The 22,684-nt window shown below is 40.8% G+C and overlaps 1 protein-coding gene across 2 annotated transcripts; it reads left to right on the forward strand.

Annotated features, from left to right (window-relative positions):
- Positions 1–19,353, forward strand: pcdh12 (protocadherin 12). 2 transcript variants are annotated; one of them, XM_025062947.1, is made up of 5 exons: positions 1–3,412; positions 6,990–7,075; positions 14,006–14,157; positions 16,768–16,932; positions 17,602–19,353. In XM_025062947.1, the coding sequence occupies exons 1-5, from the start codon at positions 539–541 to the stop codon at positions 17,874–17,876; spliced, it is 3,552 nt and encodes a 1,183-aa protein (XP_024918715.1). In that variant the 5' UTR covers positions 1–538; the 3' UTR covers positions 17,877–19,353. The 2 variants fall into 2 exon arrangements, with proteins under 2 accessions (XP_024918715.1, XP_008325440.1); XM_008327218.3 differs by having other exon boundaries at positions 3–3,412; positions 6,987–7,075.
- The last annotated feature ends 3,331 nt before the right edge of the window (positions 19,354–22,684 follow it).

The following is a 22,684-nucleotide window of genomic DNA, read 5'->3' on the forward strand; positions in this document are numbered from 1 at the left end:
CTGGGTTGGGGGTTTTAATGGTGGTGGTGTCGTGTTTCGTTAAAAAAACACTTCACAGTGGTGCCTCTGACTTTCCTAAGGGCAGCAGAGGAGAAGGAAGGAGAGGAGGGATTTTCTTGTGTGTGGAGTGTGGATTCTCCTCCTCCTGATCTTCTGATTGGTTGCTGCTTCCAGAGCATGTGGAAACCCACATCCAAACTTTACCAGTTCAAGAAAAACTCTGCAAAGTGTAGGATGAACTAGGAGGCCGGATCCCAGCAGCGGCAGCAGCATGAGTGAGTTACAGTATGAGGCAGATAAAAGAGTGCTGAAGGAGAGGCTGATGAGGCTATGATTCTGTCTCCTTATGTCTCTTTTTGTTTTCTAGATACTTTTCTTAGAGTTAGGTATATTAGTAATTTTTTATTTATATCGGAATATAGAAAAGGTCTTTTTAGTTGTTTTAATTTTAAAGTTTCAAAAGTATTTTTAGACTGAATGTAAACAAAATGTCAGTTTAGTGAGTGGACAGAAGAAAATACTTATACCTGCCATCATCATGCTGCTGCCTTTGCTTCTGGTTTTGGTTCTTTGCTCCGAGTCTCACTCTTCTGAGTCATCATCAATAACTATCCAGTACCAAGTTCAGGAGGAGCAGATACCAGGAACTCAGGTCGGCCGGCTGTTGGATGACCTCCGGCGGAGAGACGAGGTTGGTCCCCTGGAAGATTTCCAGGTGGTAGAAAACGGAAGAGCCCTTCCCTTCACTGTCAGCACCAGAGATGGTGTTGTCTCCACCCAAGGACGACTGGATAGGGAGGCGCTGTGCCGAGGTTCTGACCTGTGTGAGGTGGCCTTCAGTGTCCTGTACAGGAAAAGTGGTGCTATGAACTGCTTAAGGGTTCATGTGGAGGTGATGGACCTAAACGACCACAGCCCTACCTTTCCCAGCACTCTGCAGGAGGTGGAGATTTCAGAGACAGCCAGCCTCAGAATGAGAATCCCTCTGGACCGTGCGGTGGATCCAGACGCTGGCCCGAATGGCCTCCAAACGTACTCACTGTCTGTTAACCAACACTTTGCTTTGGATGTGACTGTTGGTCCGGAAGGAACAAAACAAGCAGAGCTTGTCGTCATTAAGGCACTGGACAGGGAGGTGGAAAGCTCTTTTAACCTTACACTGGTGGCGTGGGATAAGGGCAATCCGCCCAAATCTGGGAGTACAATAGTTAGAATCATCATTCAGGATTCCAATGACAACAGTCCCACCTTTGAGAATTCCACACCCACTGTGGAGCTACCAGAGGACACAGCCCGTGGGACAACCATCATCAACCTCAAGGCTACTGACCCTGACCAGGGTGCTAATGGAGAAGTGGAGTATTTGTTAAGTAAGCACACTCGTTTAGAAGTGCAAAGGCTCTTCTATGTGGACCCCCACAGCGGTGCTGTGAGTCTCAGAGCACCCCTAGACTATGAGGCCCACCCCTCTTATGAAGTGGTAATCCAGGCCAGAGATCAAGGGCCCAACGCAATCCCATCACACTGCAAATTACATGTAAAGCTAACAGATGTCAATGATAATGCACCAAGGATACACATGACCTGGACTCCACCAGAATCACCTGCGGCAACGGTGCTAGAAGGAGCACGGATTGACACCTTTCTGGCTCTGGTGATGGTCTCTGACGCAGATTCAGGGAACAACGGCAGAGTGACAGTACGGATTGAACAGGGATCTGGTCCTTTTCGCCTCAAGCACATCCAAGGTGACAATTATATGATTGTAACTGATGGCCAGTTGGATCGAGAGAAGGTAATGCAGTACAACATCATTCTCCTTGCCCAGGATCATGGCGAGCCTTCATTGTCTTCTGTTAAACAACTGCCTGTTCATGTTCTAGATGAGAACGATAATGCCCCAGTGTTTACTAAATCCCACTATAGGATTACTGTGAAAGAGAACAATGTTGCAGGCTACCACGCTCTCAAAGTTGAGGCCAACGATGTTGACCTGAATCTCGGTGGAAGAGTATCTTATTTCATTTACAATTCTAACAGCATCAACAACACCCAGTCTTTCTCTGTCCATCCAACCAGTGGTGTTATAAGCATTAATCATCCTCTGGATTATGAAGAATCCAAAAGCTACTCTTTTATTGTAGAGGCCGTTGACCATGGTCATCCACGACTTACCAGCACAGCAACTGTGCAAATTGATTTAGAAGATGTGAATGACAACTATCCTGTCATTAAGGAACCAAAACCTAAAAATGATGTAGTGTCTTTGAGTGTACCTGTTAATGCAGACCGAGGGGAGATAGTGACAGAACTTGGTAAAGAAATGGAGGACATGCTATCTGATATGGCAATTAGTCCTCCTGTTGGGAAAGAACACACTGGATTTCTTGCCTCCACCATAGAAGCTGAAGACGCAGACTCAGGGATTAATAGTGAACTTCAGTACTTCATTAGTCATGGAAACCCCAGAGGTCTCTTTGTGTTGGATCAGGTTACAGGGCAGCTCTTTGTTAACACCACAAATGCAACTGAGCTAATTGGGAAAACATTCAAGATGGATGTTTCTGTATCAGACAAGGGTACACCCAGTTTGACCACAAAAGTGAGCTTAGAGGTAACATTTATAAATCTCAAGGACCACCTGAAGAACTCATCACCTGGCAACAGTGGGCAGCTAAGTTTCACAATGATGATAGCTGTCTGCCTGGGTGCTACATGCCTCTTGCTTCTGTTTGCCATTGCTTTGGTGACAACACTGTGCCGCCCTGAGAAAAGGGACAACCGCGCTTACAACTGCAGACAGGCGGAATCGACCTACACGCGCCATCCTCGTCGACCACAGAAGAACATCAGAAAATCTGACATTCAGCTTATCCCTGTAATACGCGGAAGAAAAGAAGAGTCTTCTGAGGATGACAGTGAAGCCCAGCCGTTGTCCCCACCTCCAGCTTTGTCAGTGGAGCAACAAAAAGAAAGAGAATATAACTTAATGCCATCAATCTTGAACACAAGCTTTCATTCTCAAGGCTACCCAGAAGGAGAAACAACTCAACCAGTAACCCATCACTGCAGAACTCTCAGAAAACCTGGAAACATTGAACTTGATGGTTCCTCTCTCCTACCTCTGACGCCGGCATCATCCTACCAAACTCTAACCCGAAAAACCAGGAACACTTCATCATCATCTTCAACATCATATTCAAGCACATTAAAGCGCAAAACTCAACCTAAAAAGGAAGAGGCTGACCAGGCATGTATGGGGTCACAAGCTACTCTCAGGAGGCCAAAGACATCGGAAAGTCAGGGAATCCGAGACGCAGAGCATCGGCAAATGCTCAGAAACCTGGTTCGTCTGTCCATGGCAGCGTTTGGAGACTCCATTGAGCTGTCCTCTGCTTCACCAGAGGTGCAGGTGAGAAAGCTGTTGCCATTTTTTCATCTATTGTCCACAGTTGCTACATGGCAAATTTGGAGACCTTAAGTTAATTGGTTCTGGACCAAAACCAGTATAGCTTGGGTATAAATGTCTAATTTGTATAATTTCTCTCTCTGAGAGATAAATGAAATTATAGGGGCTAACAATGGTGTAATTTTTATTACACCATTGTTAGCCCCTCCCATCCTGTTTGGGGCCCCAGGAAATTGCCTGCTTGACATGCACCATTGAGCTATAATCTGCTCATTGTCTAACTGTTTGTAAATATAATTTAAATTATAAGCATAGACTTTGACATCAATTTTTTTTGCATAATATTAATAAAATAGCAAAAGTTCAGATCCATAATTCAGTTAACTAAAAATGCCTGCTTGTTGAGCACCAAGAATACATATTTTAACCAGCAAACACAATAACTCCAGAGCAGAGTAAGGTTTGGAAACTGTTCGCTATCCTTCACCAAAGTCTTTAGGGAAAATATAATGTTTTTACATCGTAGCAGCATAGAAGCTGCCACCTGCTCCACTCATGTCAAACAGTGATTTCCTATAATAACATAAAATGACGGATGGAGCAATAATTCAACATGTTGTTTATGTCATGCAGGTAATTAAGGGAGAGTGAGAGAAACACAAACTTCAGTTTGTGACATTTAACCCAAAGTAACAGCCTCAACTCAAACCATCATCACTGGAGAATGCTGCACACAAATTAAACTAATGGTCCAAAGGTGTCACAACAGCTTAAAGTTAATGTTCTAAGCAAACCAAAAATATTGGATTAAATAAATTAGCATATATTTACTTCTGTATACACAAATGAGAATACATTAATTAAACATATAATTAATCACTAATCAGACTCTTAAATTTACTGCTCCACAAGTTAGTTTTTCAAATATCTGTGCATTGCATAAAGAATGCCTCTGCGTCCCTGATGTTACATCCTGTAACAATATCAAGTGTCATTTAATTGGCTGTAATGAACCCAGCCTTCATTAATGATTCAACATTTATATTTTCTACTGTTGCTTAAAGACTGTTCGGCTGCTGCTGCTGCTGGCTCTCATTTCAAAGTCATTTCCCTTCATTCATACATGTGTGATCACATTTACTCCAACATGTGCTTACACTTTAGTGCAGGAGTGTAATTAATCGTCCCCCCCCACCCTCTCCTGCCCCCAGCCCTACCTCTGGCAGGCTTTGAGATTAATCTGAAGTGAAGTCCATTAGAGAGCAGAATGTAAGTCTGCAAACCCCCATCTCACACACAAACCAGCTTCTCTTACATTTTCCCAACAGCCTCTCTGCTCAGACGGCCTTAAGGCTGACGGCTGGAGACGTCTGTGTGTGTGTGTGCATGTGTGTGTGAGAGAAGCTGATGGATGGCTGCGAAGCCCAAGAGTTTATTCATGTGCTCATGTGTCACAGACACCAGAAAAAAAGTTGACAGTTCATTTTGTTGAAAAAGTCAAATATCCCATATCAGATTCATATTGAAACCAGTCCAGGAGTGAAGAGGCTGGGGGTGGAGGGTCAGTGGGGAGAGGGAGACGAGGGGGTTGAGCTTCTCCTCTGCTCTCTGGGATGAAGGAGGTTAGGGGGAGTTTGTTGTGGGGGAGGTCAGCCAAAGTAAGCTGAGATGTGTTTGTAGTGGAAGCTGACATCACTCTAACATGCCGCTGTGTCACTAACAAATGACCCAAAAATCACTTTTACTGACTTCAGCTGAGAGGAAAAAAAAAACATTTCAGACTAAAAAAAGCAAAAGGACACTGAAGCGGCACAGAGACTGGAGGATAATGTCTACTCAAACTTCCCTCTCTCTTCTGATTAAATGGGTTTTACATTCAAAAACATGTGGCTCTATTGTTATGGAATGCTGCAGTGTTAGTCTTCTATAAACCTCAGGTCAAAAAAGAGTGTGATTGAGTTTCTTAGAAAACGCAGGAAAAACCAAAATGTCTGATTCATAAATACAGTTTTCAGATATGCCTGGGTCTCTAGGTCAGCCTATGAAAAAGCGTTTCATTGTTCCACAGCAACAGTTCAGGAGTCTGTGGTCTCTGTTGTGTGAGCTGGATGGTGTACAAATTACACCTGGTGACATACCTGTATAAAACAATGAGGAAGTGTGTACAGCAGTACAACTGAAGCAGTAAAGATGTATGTATGTGATGTATGGATAAAGATGTTTATATTCTGTTGTTTTTACTCCAAAAAATGGGCGTGTTTGTTGAATTATTTGTCAACCATCTACAGATATTTGCTCAGAGACATGTCATAAAATTATAAATAATTAAGTTTAATAATTTAAACTTAATGTTTGTGAAGCATTCTGGTGCAAATTGGGTTTTTGTGCACAGACCAATGACTATTATTCTAGAGGATTTAAATCCTCTGCAGTACTTTGACACTACTTTGACACTCAATAAATAATTCAGAAATGAAAGAAAATTAATAAATAAAAATTCAAGAAATGCATTTAGCTTTATTTGTTGTGGTGACATCAGAAGCAATAATATATAAAAATAAAGCAGCATCAGCCAGGGAAGTCGCAGGCGACGCCCAGCAGACAGAACAAAGGAGCTCAATCAGGTCTGACACTCACATGAATCGCATTAGTGAAAGGAAGAGGCCTTTTCTTTTTTTACCCAGCAGCCAGTAGGCTTCACCTCCACTTTAACACACACACACACACAGATGTTCATACAGTACATTCGCCCATTCTCACTCACTCTCTCTGTCTTTCTCCTAACTGGTCTGAATTTCTGGAGTCCATCCTGGAAGGAAATGTGTCTGAGAAGAATAGGCTTTTACGCAGAGGCCACTTCCTGTTGGTGCGGCAGCAGTGCACACGTGCAGAAAACACACAAATGTCACGGTTTAAACAAAGTCAAATATTAGCGTGCACATGCACACATCAGTGTGTGCGTATCTGTGTGTGTGTGTGCATGTGTTTCCTCCCTATTGTGTGTATCTGCTCTAAAACATAGCAGCTGTCAGCAGAAAGTCTGTGAGCTGGTCGTTCTCACACTGTTAAGCTAACTTATTACACAAACATAGCTACACACACACACACACACACCAATAGAGAGAGGATGTTTATGAACTTTTTATCTGCATTTGCTCAAAACCACCCTGAATGATTTATTTTTAATGTTATGACATTCTAACTCACCATTACCTCGTCGCTGAGATACAGGCTTTCAGTAAAAGCAGGAAATCCATGTCAACCTGAGTCTTCTATATTATGAGATGTTTTTTTACTCTCATCCAAACTTCTCAGGCAGAAAACCAAAGTTTTTAGCAGTTTACACAGAAAACACCATTTGAAAAATGTTCGACTTCAGACACAAACCTCTGTGAGAAAATCTACAATTTCAACATCATTATCCTGGGCGACTTCTTCAGTCACTGCTGCCTCTGTTATTTAGCCTGAATTTGTTGTTTTGTGACTCTGCTGTGTGGAGAATAATTGGTTCAGATTCACCTTAGTTAGGAGACTAACTAATTAACCTCCCTCCTCCTCTTTCTCCTCCTTCCTGCAGCAGATCTCTCAGCTCCTCTCCCTCCTCCGACAGGGGCAGCTGCAGCCAAGGCCAAACTTCCGAGGGAACAAATACTCTCATCGCAACAGGTCAGTCCTCCTCCTGTTTCTCCTCCCCCTCATCCCCCTCCTCATCCTCTGATGTTAACTTAGTCAAACCACAACAAAGTGCAAACCTCCAAAACTCCCTCTGCTTTCATATTTTGAATTCTGTTTTTTTTTTTTCAGACATTTTTTTGTAAACAGCTTTCATCTAAAACATAATTAAAGGTCCTGAATAAGAACACTGGGGCGGGCTTATTGACAGAAATAAATAAGAATACATGTGTTTGAATACATTTTTCCACTTCCGGTTTTTAGGCTATCAGGGTCGTAGGCCTAACAAGACCTAAGCCCATCCTGAATGTCTGTCTTGTTTCAAGTGAACAAAAATGTCGCACTAACTCACATAAGTATGAACAAATTAGAAAGTAGAAATATTTACAAATGTCCTGAAATGGAAAATAAAGATCTAGAACAAAAGTATATCCTATTTGTTGTTGTCAACGTAAAACAAAGAAATAGATAAAAAGACAAGGCACTTGTGTAATAAATGATTTTACATATTCTAGAAACTAACATATACAAATAAAACAAATGTGCACAATAAATAACTAGGACTAGATGTAGGATATCTACATGATATTTTTGACTTACCAACAGTACTGCCTATTTGGGATAATTGTGATCATTTAAGGATAGTCTTTAGCAAATAGTGTGCATGGTTTGACTTAGTAAGTCTGACTTTGTAACAGAGAACATGTAGTTCCCCTTCTCCCCTGCAGGTGGTGGTGTGAGCACTATTGCAAGTCTTTCTTCATAGTTCTATATTTTGTCCTTTAACATGAGTATATACATGTTTGGAGATTAATGGTGGACTCGATATAAGAAACCATGCACCGCCTGACAGACGCGTGTTTGCCGTTGATATGACCGGCCCGGCTAAATGTGGTGCAGAGCTGTACACCTCCAACAATTGATACAACTTTACGCCAACATTCTCCTTGCATAGTGAGCTTTTAACAACATTTAGACAAACTGATATTTGTTTCCTCTAAGACCAGATAAGCTCAGCTAATCCTGCAACGTAAGATAAACCCTTATTAGCCACTAGTTTCAAGTTGTCTTCAGTAGAACATAATTTCAGTTGTATATTTGATGGTATATTTGTTGGTCCCGTTGACTGGACAATAGATTCTACAGAATCACAAACCACAGACTTGTGTGGTTGCATTGAGATTAACAGCCAGTGTTGCTCAGTATGAGTCTGGTTGTGAGAGGTCATGGGTTTGTCACCAAATAAGTTAATATGTACACAATCTGTGACCCCATCCACTCATGTGGGCAGAACTTAGTTCATGGTCTGCGTGTTTTGCGCCTTGTTGAATTTTTCTTTGACCTTGGCCCGCAGTAGTGTGTGTTGGATGGCGCCAATTCTTACATCCATCTGTACAATCTCCTTCCTCAGCTGCTTTAAGCTCTGCTTGATGTTCTCCAGTGGAGCTCCATCAGACATGCTGCTGACTTTGAGCTCCATCTCCTGCTTGGCGTCGTCCATTTTACCGTTGAGCTCTGCCAGGATTTGAGTCTTCTCTTTCACCCTTTCACTGGCCTGCTGGTACAGCTCGTTGACCTCCTTCAGTTTTACCTGAACATTGTGGTACTCACAGATCTGCTCTTCCAGCTGTTTGTTGATGTACTTTTCTCTGGCGCAGACCTTTTCCTGAGCCTTGTTAATGCCCTCCAACAGTTTGCCCAGGTAGCCCTCGACCTCACTTAGGGACGATTTGATCCCCTCTCTGTGTTGATGCATTTGCTCCTTGTGAAAGCCCCAGTCCTTGTTATCTGACCTGACAGTGACTTTGAGCTGAGGTAGGACTCTGTCCACCTCCTGGTACCAGTCAGCTGGGTTGTCTCCTGCCTCCAAAATCCTGTGGGGTTTGCAAGAATTCTCCATATCAGTATTTCCTTGAATTTTTAGAGCGCTTAGACACATTGTGTTATTTTCTTCATCAGCCCCCTTCTCCTCCTCCTCTTCATTTCCACCAGGAGGCTTCTCCATCATATTCTTTTTTCCTCTATAAAAATGAATGTCTTAGTCTGACTTCTCTGATAAATCTTTTTTTGTGATGTTCTTTATGAGAGTTGGTTTCCATAATGATGGCCTACTCACTCTATAAACCCTTCATGTTTAACAACAATTTTGCAAGTTTTTAAGAGTTTTTTTAAAGTTATTAATTGTACATTTGGTACTTCATAGGAGTGTAGATGAAAGGCATTTGTTGTCGATGTCAGAATTCCACCTTAGAAAGCTTTAGCTATGTGGAAGTGCTGAGTAAGGGGACATGTTGTGTTGTAATTGTAGAGACAGAACCGCTTGTTTAAAATCCATCGTCCCAAATGAACAAAAATGTTATTCAAGATCTGGTTCCTCAGGTGGGAACATCACTGTGTATTAAAGACACATGTCTAAGAAAAATGACGATTTAACTAAGACATAATCCTCGCAGAAGTGCACAAGTCAAAGACTAGGATACTAAACACTTAAATACACAATAAAAAACAAAATGAGATGAACTGTGAGATTCTTTACAGTATAAGATATATTATTCACTGTGGACACTTGGGCGGAAACGTTTTCAGCCTGTCTGTTAGCATTCTGACTGTGGACCTCTGAATTGGAAATTCATCTTTTTTTTGTCTGTTTTTTATGGCTGTTTGTTATCATTGCCTTTGATCTGCCCTGGCGCACAAATCAAAGGACGGATCTTCTAATCAACTTGTGACATCAGAGTAGGTCACAGAGTTTATGCTGCAAAAGAAGAAAATTAAACAATGTCATGGTTGTTAACTACAATTGAAAACCATTTCCACCAACAACAACAGTAAACACAGCAGCTCCTCCACTGAAGGAGGGACACAACGATGCAAAAGAATGGGAAACAACGACAAACAACAAGGATAGATGCATTTTCTGCACGAAATGCATTTACTCGGACTTCAACAGTTTGTGTAATAAAAAAAAAACGGGCAAAATGCAATCAGTCTTTCAGTACTTGACTGAAGCTGCACAGGTGATCAGAGGTCGTAACAAGAAGAAAAAGAAGAACGATGATGAGAGAGATCACGTGTCCAGTCTGGACACTCGTGTTAGAGACTACATCAAAGGCTGGGACATGGACGTCTCGCAAAAGCTTGAATGTGCCAAACTGCAGATGTTAATGGAGCGTAAGCCGCTGGCCAGAGCACGGATGAAAACCAACATAGAGACACTGAGTGCAGTCCTCGATCTGCTTCGTGGGAAAAGACAAGAAGATCCCCCGATGGTGACAAGGCACAAGGAGGAGATAGCTCGTCTGAAGGAGAGGCTGCGAGATCTGCAGTGCGTGTGGAGAAAGGATGCTGAACACCTGTACATGCACAAAAAAATGGTCAGGGACTTCAAGTTTCAGCTGAATGAACTTTATGAAAAGCAGAAGGAGACGGAAAGAACAGCGGAGAGGACAAAGCAGGATCTCCTCCGACAGTTGCGGGAGTTTCAAGTCAGCTCTGCCTCCAAACTCAGTCAGGAATTTGCCATCAACATAGAACACATGCAAGAGCTAAGGGAAACCCACATGCTGCTGCGGCAACAACGAAAAGAAAACATGTGTGTTTCAGAGGACTATGTGGACATCTGAAGGGCAGGCAGAAGGTACTTGATAGTCAACAGAAGTGAAGGTTAAAGCTTTTCAGTCCAATGTGGAACAACCTTTGGTCTGTGGTAAGAGAAGGTGCCTGCCGTCAGAGAGTGGCTAATTCCAGTGCTGCTGTGGCAGTGTTGGACAGGCACCAAAAAAAAAAAAAACAAATCCATCGCTCCCTGAGATCGTCTGCTTACCAGCGATAAGTTGAATGCTGAGAACAAGTTCTGTTTTGTTTATATGAGTCTGTACATGTACAATGAAGAGGCTGCTCCTAAATTCCAAATGTGGCAGATGTTCATATCAAATCAAAAGCATTGGGGTGTCAAAACTACCACTTCCCCTCTTGACCTTTACAAACAGACGTCTCCCAATGCCACACATGTTACCACTATGTCATTATGGTGGGAGCAGAAAATCCTTAGAAAATCTCTTGCTAACATCTGCCAAGACGTACCCCCCCGAGTGAGTGAGTGTCTTTCTTCAATTCCTGCGAGTATATCAGCGTTGTCCTTGACTAAACAGGCCGAGATTTTAGTGAATTGTGAGTATATTTAAACTAGAAGGTTATTATATTTTATTACATATACTTTTTGTCTACTTTTTTTACTTACTGAATTTTGTTTGATGCTGTGCCGTGGGGTTTTCCTAATGAAACATATTTGCAGTGTTGGGAAACACTGCTATACACAATTCTGATACCCAAACCTGTGAACACTTAAACTGGGAAACTGTCACCTGTAACCTAATTAATGTGACTTTGCCTCTGCACTGAGTGTGTTGCAAATATGTATTACTTCAATTCTCTGAAAACGTCCTTCTGCTTGGTTAACAGATTTAACTAAATATTCCAAACTGTTTTTTATTTTTAGTAAGCATAATTTTTTTTGGGAAATTGGGTTTGTTAAATAAAGTTTGTAAGGTTCGTTAGTCTTTAGTTCAGAGGCTGAAACGCGCCTACACTGTCTTCTTGGATTCCTTCGAGAGCCTCCACACATCTGTCTCTGTCATGCAACCCAGCACCAACAGCTGTGTCAGAGTTTCATAAAACCACATTGAGCTATGGACTGTCCCTCTAATGAGTTCTGCTCTAATCTGTCTTTTTTGTTCAACTGAGCAGCTGCGTAACAGCAGAATGAGTTTAATAAGGAGTTCATGCTTCTGTGGCCGCGATACAGAATAATAATATAAAAAACAGAAATAGGAATATGAGAATTTGGGTTATGAAAACATCTGGAAACACCCACGACTGATCTAATCTATAAAATGACAGAAATCCCTTTCACTCCAGCACCACAGCTTTGTTGAGGATTTGGATGTCTGCATTTGAAGGACTGTGATCTCCTCCGTGCTGTGGTCAGACTCCATCTGATAGCTCACACATGTTTCTCTTTAACCTGAATGTTAATGTTTACATGTGTGAGGATGAAACATTCCTTTAAAGAAGCTTGAAACTGCTGAGATTGTATCATGAAATTGTGGAAGCGTTGTGTTATTTCTACCTGCGAGTTATCTCAAAAGCAATTTAAACTCGGCAACTGGACTAACCTCAAGTCCATGATGACGTGGATGACTGAGAATGTCCACAAACTACCTGTGGTTTGTGTATGGTCATAGTCTGTGTATTCCACGTGGGCCACAATTTGGTGAACTAAAGAGCCATGGGTAAAAAAAGGGGCCGTAGAGTGGGAAATGTCAAAATTCATGTGAGTTACATGTGATTACCAGTGAGTTTTGGTCTGTTTGGGACCTAGTGCTCACACTGGTATGGAATCTGAAGACAACTTACAGAGAAAACACTTAATAGTCCCACCTACATTTGCTAGCTATGACTATGTACAATGTTAATATTGACCTCATTAGCACAAATTAGCAGATACTCAAGGCCAGATTGTCCTTAACTACCAGCAAAACATCATGTGTGAGCTACGTTTGATAGCTCACATAGCCACAGTCAGCACAGCTCTGTGTCAGTGGAACATTAGGTAGTATTTGAAAGGATTGACTAAATTGGGAGATCTAGTACTATCTAGTATCTGGTGTATATATATATAGTTATATAAATATTTTTATGTAAAAACAATTAAATATATAGGAAGTCTCTGTTGTGTCACTGTCTCCGACGTGACGGTTGTTTTTGCTATTGTTTGAAGTGGTGAAGGACAGAAGTTGTAGGTGAAGAATGTCTTCCTCTGTCTCTGACCGACTGACCTGCAGCCACTGAAATAACAGGGACACGAAAACAGGACACAACATCTAACACTCAATGTCACAGGAAGAGTGTCTCAACACCCTACACTCTGTGTGTGTGTGTGTGTGTGTGTGTATTTGTGTGTGGGGAAGAAGATAAATGTAGATTTGGTTTTGCCTTGATACACAAGGTGATTCACAATGGAACCATTTTGAATGCAGTACACACATGATCACAGTTCACAGTGTGTGTTTCTGTGATTTGTTTTCAGGGACAAAGGTTACCCAGTGAACGTTGACATCATGATATCTGAGACAACAACACGATGGGACATATTGTAATAAACACAATGTAGTTCACTTTGGTGAAAAGTTAATGTAATTTCTTCATCAAAGTTTATTTTTTTATTTTCAGCTCCTTCAGTCACAATAAATGTCAATAAAATAAACTAAAATGGATTAAGAATCAAACAGGATTGAACCAGATCTCAGATGTGAGGGAGCGTCACCTCGTCTCACAGACGGATAAGATATTAATCTTTTATTACTGACAAAAAGATTTGTGTCGACTCTGGTAAAGTGACTAACTTGTCTGTGAACTCACCTTTATCTGACTTCCTGTCTGAGCCTGCCCACGGCCACACACACACACACACATATTACAAACTGATACTGTAGCTGCACAAAGTGTGTGTGAGAGAGTGTTTGTCGGTGTTTATCACTCCATTTATCTCCAACCCCCCCCCCCCCCCAGGAATTTTATCAGTGTTATCTGAAATCTCTAATCTCTGCAGCTCAGATTCACACAGGAATTGTCTTTTATTCCTTCTCTGAACTGAATACAAATCTAGAAAAAACTTTTTGTTTCTCGTGTAAAAATGTATCCACATATTAAGTGTCCGCAAGGGAAGTATCGGCTCCATCCCACTGATATCAGATGTGACTCAAATTAGCACAAATTAGCCCTGACAATAAAAACCTCCAGCCTGTCTTAGACATCAGGGCCTAACAGTCGTTACATGACTATATAATACAGATGTAGATTTGAGCCAATATCCAACAACAACAATATGACTAGACTTGTAATAGTCCTTTGTGTTTTGCACAGATACGGAGGTCAGGACTGTTCTGATTGGCAGAGCACCAAAGACAGTGGACACGGAGAAAGTGAGGCTGGAGATGTGGACTGGGAAGCTGGAAGAGACTCACCCATAGACCCACAGCTGGAAGAGGGTCTGAACAACCTTCTGAACAATCCAGGTACACAGTGTATACACACACATTCACACACACTCACACACACACACACACACACCAAATTGTAATCCTTGCCTTTACTCTAATTGGACTAATCCTTGATATCTCTGAGGTTCTGCTCCCCAACATTAAAAACAGTTTCCCTCACATTTCAAGCCACACATCGTGACACGTGAATCATAAACATGAAGGAAAAAAAACACAGCAGAATCAGTAGAAGCTGTGTGGGTGGATGTGTGAATGTAAAACCTGCCACTGTGTTATTTCCTGCCTTTGTCCCCTTCTCTACCTTTGCCAGTGTGGTTCCATTGTAAGTGATCGGTTTATGTGTTCTGCAGGGAAGGTCAAAGGTTGAAGGCTTTTATCCAGATGAATCAGATTCGGCAGGAGGTCGCTGCTAACACAAACTCACTGACACTGGTTTATTTTACTTGATGATTGTGTTTATATGTTTTTGTTTTAAATAGAAAGATAGGTTTATGTTAGGTTTCCTATTTTTTTCCTGAACTGGTGCCTTTGGTTTGCAGCAGGTAAAATAATATTGACCGTGCTCTGTTTGCTCCTTGTGCTGAAAAACTGGCCAAAAAGACAGAATGATTGTCTTTATAAACTGTCTGTGATAAATAGAATAACATCAATGCTATATGTCAGCAAAACATAACCTTTTAAAGAAGAAACCAAAGTGTAATTCTTTATTTACCTCAAATTCATACAAACCAAATTCTATTGAGAAAAAATAACTATCTTACATTCTACCACACCAAAGCTGCTTACTTCATACTGCCTTGATGTAAGTTCAGATGTAATATTTTCTGATGCTTCGTCTTCAAAATCTGTTATTTTAATTTACCCCAGTGACAAAAACTTACTTAATCAGGCAGCCACGCACCGGCTCTTCCTGTGTCTCAGTGGGCTAAAAATGCTAAAAAAAAATTCTCTGTGGACTTTGGCGTGGTGAGAGTGAGTGATTTAAAAACATTAGTTTCCCGTCAGGAAAGACATCTGCCAGAGAGATAAAGCAGCAAACACATTTTTAAGACCCAACAATGATCAACTTGACCTCTTTTTAACTGCTGTCAGCCCACTATAACCTAATGTGTACATGTGTAAATAAAAGGCTGAAATCAGATTAGTGGAAAACTCAGTGGGTCGTTGTCATTCCAGACAAAACGTTGTCACAATGTTTAACACAATTCAAACCTAAACGTGTTTCTAAATCACACACTTGAGGCTCATTTTGAAGCTGGGAAATCCACAACAGAATGTCGACCTGCTCTGATTCTCCGAGCGTACACTGTAGGTATGTGTTTGTGTGTGTGTGTGTGTTTGCACGCGTGTAACACACACACAGGCCCTTTCCTGGTATTGTGCTTGTCGGAGCCTGGGGGCGTAGGGAGAGGAAAGGGGGTTTACCACCTGATGACAGTTCTACTTTATGACATTGGAGAGAGAAAGGGAAAAAAAAGTATGTGGGAGTATGTTTTTTATTTTATGTGTGTGATGCTTGACTCACCTTCTACCCTGCAGGCTGTGCCATCAGTGTAACTAACACCTGTGTCCGTGTGTGTGTGTGTGTGTGTGTCTTTGATGAAGCCGTCAGAGAAACACATTCCTTTCCTTTTTATTTTTTTCGACCTGTGACTCCATCGTCTCCTTCACTACTGTCACTGTGAATCACACGGACACACATACCTGTTCCATTGTTCAGGTGTGAAGATGATATGACAGCCGTGTATTAGTGTGTGTCCCTGTGTGCGTTCGCGCGTGTGTGTCTTTGCCATCTGTGGAACTGTGAACTCAATGTCAGATCCTCAGTCTAAAGCTAAAGGAGTGAGCGACAGATGTTGAATATTCCACTCGTTCGTGACCAGCTAGTAAAATATTCTGCAATTACCTTACAATTTAAAGCACAGACCGTGTATAAAAAATGGCTGGAGCTATGGCTGGTGTGTGTTTATTTTCAGCAGGTTTTTACGCTAAATGACTAAATGTAATGAGACGTATCATCATTTGGTGGATGTTTGTTTGAGACTCTGGTCACTCAGACCTACACACGCATATACGTTGGTTTCTGTCTCTGAAAGTAACTGGTCCGTGTGGGCCGGAGGTGGTTGTGTGTTACAATGTGTGTGTGTGTGTGTGTCTGTGGACGTGATGTTTTGGTGACTGTCACGAATGTCAGGAAGAGCCTGCTGAAGGCTTCCAGATGAATCCGCACACTGTCATTTCCTCTTTTTTCCTGACTCAAACACAAACTACCTGTTTTTGTTGCAGAAGGACAGGAAGTAGGACAATAGTAGCAGGCAACCTGTTGGGGGCGCATCCACTGGCTGCAGTAAACTGCAACCATTGATAGCACCTTTTGAATGACGCTTATAGTCACATGCTTTTTTACAAATGCTGTTTTTGTTTTGGACTCTAATCTGAGTTGTTAAACTTCGGGAATTCAAATTTTAGAGATATAGATTTTTAGACAAAACAAACAACAAAATCATTCACGTACGTGTTTCACTATGACTAGCCGCTCAATTCCTTCGATTAAAGCCTGGATTAGGTTGATCTTATTTCTTCTTTTTAGGTCATTTCTGACGTCTCTGATGTTTGTTTCTGCAGATGACGTCTTCTCAGAGGTCAGTGACCCGGCCTGGATGGCCAGACTCTCACTTCCTCTCACGGGTGATTACCACGACAACGTTTTTGTCCCCAATGGTCCACCATCATCTGAAAGTGAGCAGCGTCCTCGGGATTGCCTTGACTCCTCGTCCTTCTCCACCTTTGGTAAAAAAGAATATGCTCCTGGTATTTTGTCTCTTAAAGGCTTAACCTACTTGACTTTGATTACATTTTAGTCACGTGTAAGTGTGTTTACATATTTATGGATAAGCTGCTTCTTCATGTGGCTTACTCATCATCACTGAGAAACTAAAAACACAGCCAACCCAGGACTGAACCTGATTATAGTAGAATCTGCACCAGTAAATTATATGACATCATGAAAACATGTTGGGTTGAATGATCAGTACATTGGAGTTTGTGAAGTGATCGCACCATTGCATCAAATTCCGCAGAGAAAATCGTTGGTTTTAGCTTTGGAGAGCTGCTGTTTTACTGTGGCCTCGTGCGTTTAGATTTGAAAGATTTTAAACATCGAAGGTAAAGAACAATACTTTTTGAACGTGCAGATTAGGGCGGCAGTGGATAAACAACTTCTCTGTGCTGTAATTTAAACTCAACGATTGAGATTGAAAATGACATGTTCAAAGATTCAAAGAGTTTAGTTGTAAGAAACTGGACTGAACTCTTTGGATAACAGGACCTGGATGAATGAGAATCTTCACATTCATGTTCAAAGATTCTTCAGAATTAGGATTCTCAAACCGGCACAGATTTTCTGTCAAATTGTGTGACTGCAGAAGAGGGAGAATTATTGGAATTTTTTTTCTGCAGGTAAAACTCCAGAGAAGGACGGCCCACTAGGCGGCGCTCTCTTATCCGAGGTCAGCACCCTGTTTGAGATGCTAATGACTCAAAAAGCTGATGCCCACCCAGGCCCCCGACCTGAAGTCCTGTACCGACTCTCTGCAGCCTATCGCCGCTCACTGGGCCTGGATGGCAGTGGAGCGACAGCCGCAGCCGGAGGAGGAAACGCAGCAAGAGGTGCTGGGAACGCTGAGAAGCGATCAGGTCTGGCTACAACATCAGAACTTTGCCAGGAAATGTAACGTGTGCTGGGACAAGAGACTCCAAGCTGAGTGACTCCAGCTCCAAGAGATGTTTTTAAAACGAAAGATGACTAATCCACAGAAAAAGGAAACTATTAAATACCAACGATAAAACAAAAGTCAATATAAACAATGTGAGAGCATTTGTGATTTGAAGGAGCAAAGAAAGTGACATGATCCAGCAGAGGGCGCACTTGAAACACCTACACTAGGGCTATTGAATTATAAATTTACATGAGCCAGATTTTCATAACACTAAAGCCAATTGGGTCAGACATTTATGGTAGCTGATGTACCGGTGGTAACTACAATATCATGACCAAAACGTATGAATATATTAAAAAATACTAAATGCATTGTGGGTTGCATATCACTGGGGTGAAGCAATCTGACCTATTCCATAGCAGAAAGTTTTGTTTACTCACAAGGAGTAATTCTTTCAGTTTTATTCTGTGTTTCTCAAACGACTACAGATTGGACCACTTTGAGGTTATGTCTGGACCGCATGTGGCCCACAGGCCACTATTTGGAATTGGCAAGATCGAAACCTCCAATTTTTTATTTGGGAAAGAAGACAATAACATTATGATGTTTTGCTGTGAAAATGGAGGACATGCCCCAGACAAACCTCTTCAGTTCAGACGCCAGAGAAAACCAACGCAAATGTTGATGTAAATATGTAGAACCGAGTCAGCCTCACTGATACTGGTGGAAACAGTCATATCACTGTTTCTTGCAGTTGCTGTAACTGGCAAAAAGCCAAAGCCAGACTACAGACTACACATTAAAGTGAATGTGAGCTGAATTGGCAGAAGAAGAGTTTCCACAATCTCCCCAGGAAATAAATCATTTTGGACTGTGTAGAGTTTCAAATTTCTTTTACACATATTTTTTGGTCATTCTAATTGATTGGTCATTTTGTGTATAAAATGTCAGAAGTTGTACATTTTGAACCAAACCTAAGAGTAACAACATTCTCAAATGTTTTGTTTTGTCAATGAGCCAAAGATTTGCTGTTAAAGGTAAATAAAGACAAATATATATATTATGGGTTATTTGTTGGTTGAGTTAACCAATCAAAAAGGGAAAGGAGGAAGGATACGAGTCCAGCTTCGTTTTGTTTTGCAGTCACAGAATATCTTTAGCTTCATTTCAGTGTTTCTGACTCACTTGGTCACAAACATCAAGAGAAAACGCCAATAACTCGCAGGAAATCCCTCTTTGTTTTTCTGGTCTTCTGAATGACAAAGAGCAAAGCACAGGCGAAACACTGCTCAGTCTAAACATCCCAAGTTCAACAGCATTTCTGTGTTGTTTCACCAGAGATTCGCTGTATACGTTTGTTTGATGAATGTTTCCTTTAAATTTCAACCAAACCTTTTTTTTTCTCTCTTGTGAGTTTTCTGTGTTTTGCAAACAAGACAAAAAGCACTTTGTAAATAGTCTTTTGTAAAAAAAAAAAAAAAAAAAAAAAAAAGAGAAAGGTTTTGTATTGGCATTTGTCTTTTTATTGTTACACTGAAATAAAAACGATTTGAAACTTTTTTTTCAATAAAATGTGTATCATGTGTAAACTGCGTTCAGAACTTTATTTGGAAAGCGCTGCTGTGATAGGAGGAAAAGTACAGAATCCCTGCAGTACCTCATTGACTCCATCTAGCGGGAGGGTTGAGTAAAAAGCCATGTGTATCTGTTTGACAATGAATTAAAAAAAAAAAAAAATCGGTCTTCATGGTTCTACTGGAAACCAGAACCTGGTCCAAAAGGACGGTCCTGTCTAAAAACATACAGATTTAGTTGATTGTTTAATTTAGAGTGAGGTTTTCATTTTTTCAAAGTTTTGATTTTGTCTCACCTCCCGTCTATTCGCAAAAATACATTCGCAAAAATACATTAAAAAAAGAAACAATTATGAACAGCCTCTTTGTTTCTGTCTCAAGTTGTTTTTGAAGATCTGTCTGCGACCCGTGAAATATCTAACTTGTGTTTATTTCTGTAGTAGAGTTGTTCGTTTTAATTACTTCTTTTTGTGGTGATAAAAACATGGATTGGTAGTTGTTCTCACTTCACGGTCTCCTGAACACTAATATTGAAATTGTTATGTGGGTAATATGGAATGGCTTCCTTCAAACATAATTATAGCATCTTTTAAAAGTAACTCTACAGTGTAGAGTAATCTCTATTATGTAGAGTTTTAAAAATGTTAGATAGTTTAAGGAAGAAAACATAGCTAATGAAGATACAAGTTAGAAAATAAAGGAATGGAAAGCAATAAAAACAGATAATGGAAAACAGTAAATAAAATAACAATAAAATAACATTTACTCATTTAAAGCATATTAGCCCATAATTTAAATTAAGACTGCATGGACTTTTTACCTGACAGTTTTACTCACTCTTACCATCAGACATATTTTGATAAACATGATCTCATTCACCGATGCACTGACTGAACTGTTCCTTTCATTGGACCATTTTCTCCTGGTGTCCCTTTTTCAAACCCCAATGAGTTCCAGGTACTGATAAGCTGAATGTCTGCTGAGGTAACCTTTATTTCAAAAACCCTGTTTTTATTTTTTAGGCCAAACAAATACATTTATTACAAACACGAAGCAAAGTAAAGAGCGAACACATTGGTAGAGAAAAAAATATATAGAAGCTGCTATGGCTCAGTTTGTTTCAGACCGAGGAAAACAAAAAATCCAATACAGACTCCATTAAAACCCACAATAGTGTTTGTAAAATGTAATAACACGACCACAACATAAATCTCTGTGTTCTGACAGAAACCCACGGACATTTTGGTCCTCTGAGGATATCCCAGGAGAACAGGAAGTAGATTCACCTGCTGCGAAGGAAAATGGCACCGGGGCCTCGACGGCGGATAAAGTAAAAGAAGCGATAAATAAAGTGGGGGCCGCCTGGCAACAACAGGTGTTTAATTTTGCTCCAGTCGTTGGAGATGATAAAAGAGCCAGAATATGATTTAGGACCGCAGGAATAAACTGTTTGTATTAAAAAAAGGGAAAACAGAGGAGGGGGGGGGGTTATGATTCACACACACACAAGTTTCCTCTGACACTAAGGTGTTACCCATACGGGCTGATTTTTAAAGATTTTATCTTCTTATTTACCATTTATGACCTCGTTGGCTGAGGAGAGGAGATGGAGCGGCAGCAGTCTTTGCTGTTAATTCCAGTTCCAGTTACCTCAGACAGTAAAGACTGTAACCAGCTGAACCTGTGTCTGTTCTTGGTGCCAAGGAAGAACTTGCCAAAGGAGAACACACAGAACAGACAGGGAGATCATGCCAACTCCATACGGAGAGCCCAGGGTTCACAATGCCACTTTGCTGTAAGGCAAGATCACTGACCTCTCTTCCGTCACGTGCCACTGTTGTAGCACCGCAACATCTTGACATTAGCAAATGTCAACATCCGTGCATGTCCGGGCTAGTCTGGTTGTCAGTAAGAAACCACAAGGACATACAAAATTAAATAAATATTAAATAAAAATCACCTTTTTTGTTTAATATTATTTGATGTTTTTTGGGGAAACCAGTCCTGGGCCAGATTGGACAGTTTACTGGGCTGGATTTGGCCTGCGGGCCGCAAGTTGAGTGTCCTAGTTACCGCTCAATGAGACTTTTGGTTTTCCTTTATATGGTGTGAGTATACTTTTGGTTTTCCTTTATATGGTGTGATTTATATTTCCTTTTTATGTGTATCAGTATTAGCGAGTACTGTTTTGTTTAGGATGTGTTTAATCCAAACCCCACCAGGTTAGTGGTGTGAAAAAACCTCGAAGACATCAGCTCTAAAACAAACACTTTCCACATGTACAAGGATGGACAATAGTTCAGCTTAGTGTAAAAGATGGACAGACACTGTTACAAAATTAGAAAACACTGTTACGGTATGTTTCAGTGTTTTTTGTACTGTTTCCAGCGTGCACCTTCAACAGCTTCTCCTTGCATTTTTTTTCTCTCTATTGCTGCTATTCTTCAACTTCCTGTTACATGCTGATGTTACAGGATGATTTCCCAGGCGTCTGATTAAAGTGTTTTCAATTAAATTTACTTCATTAAAATGGAAGCTGTATGGATGCAAAGGCAGACACCAGGGAAGTTGACTTAGAAATAAGTAACCCTTTCCAACAAGTTCCAACAACACATAATAAAACCTTTAAAAAATAATGGCATTAGTTTTTAGACAACCCTAATAAAATTCTGCAAAGGTCCAAAGTAATTATACAGTATATTTGTTTACATATTTCAGCTAGTGGTGTTTTGGCCTGCAGGCTTGCCGTAGGCTGCTTTTTCTTGTTTTGCTGCTTCGACTTCACCTTCATGTGTGTCCTCAAAAACTTTGCTGCTTGTTGTCAACTCAGGCTGCAGGCATTGATTCTTTTTAAGAAAAAAAATCCACAGAGTTCTGGATGAAAAGAAAAAGTTTTAAGTTGTTTTTATTACATTCTTTTTCTTCTCCTTGTGCTTGTGACCACAGCTGCAGGACATTGCAGTCTGGAGCTGCTGACTCCGCAATATCCCAAAATGATGTTAGTCGCTTTATCCTCCTTTTAACAGCTCTTTTTAGACTGAAAAACACAAGTTTACTCCACTGAATACTCCACTGAAACAAATTCCATTGAGAAAACTAACCATTTTAACTGCTTTTGTTATTTACTCCACCGATTTTACAAAAAAAAATCTTTCAACTGTCTAAGTGGTTTTATTTATTTATTTCCTTTATTAAAAATATTAAAAAATATATTATTTACAGTAGCAACCTTTTAGACACTGGAGGGCA

Source organism: Cynoglossus semilaevis, chromosome 15 (assembly GCF_000523025.1).
Source record: "Cynoglossus semilaevis isolate Cse_v1.0 chromosome 15, Cse_v1.0, whole genome shotgun sequence".
Lineage (NCBI taxonomy): Eukaryota > Metazoa > Chordata > Actinopteri > Pleuronectiformes > Cynoglossidae > Cynoglossus > Cynoglossus semilaevis.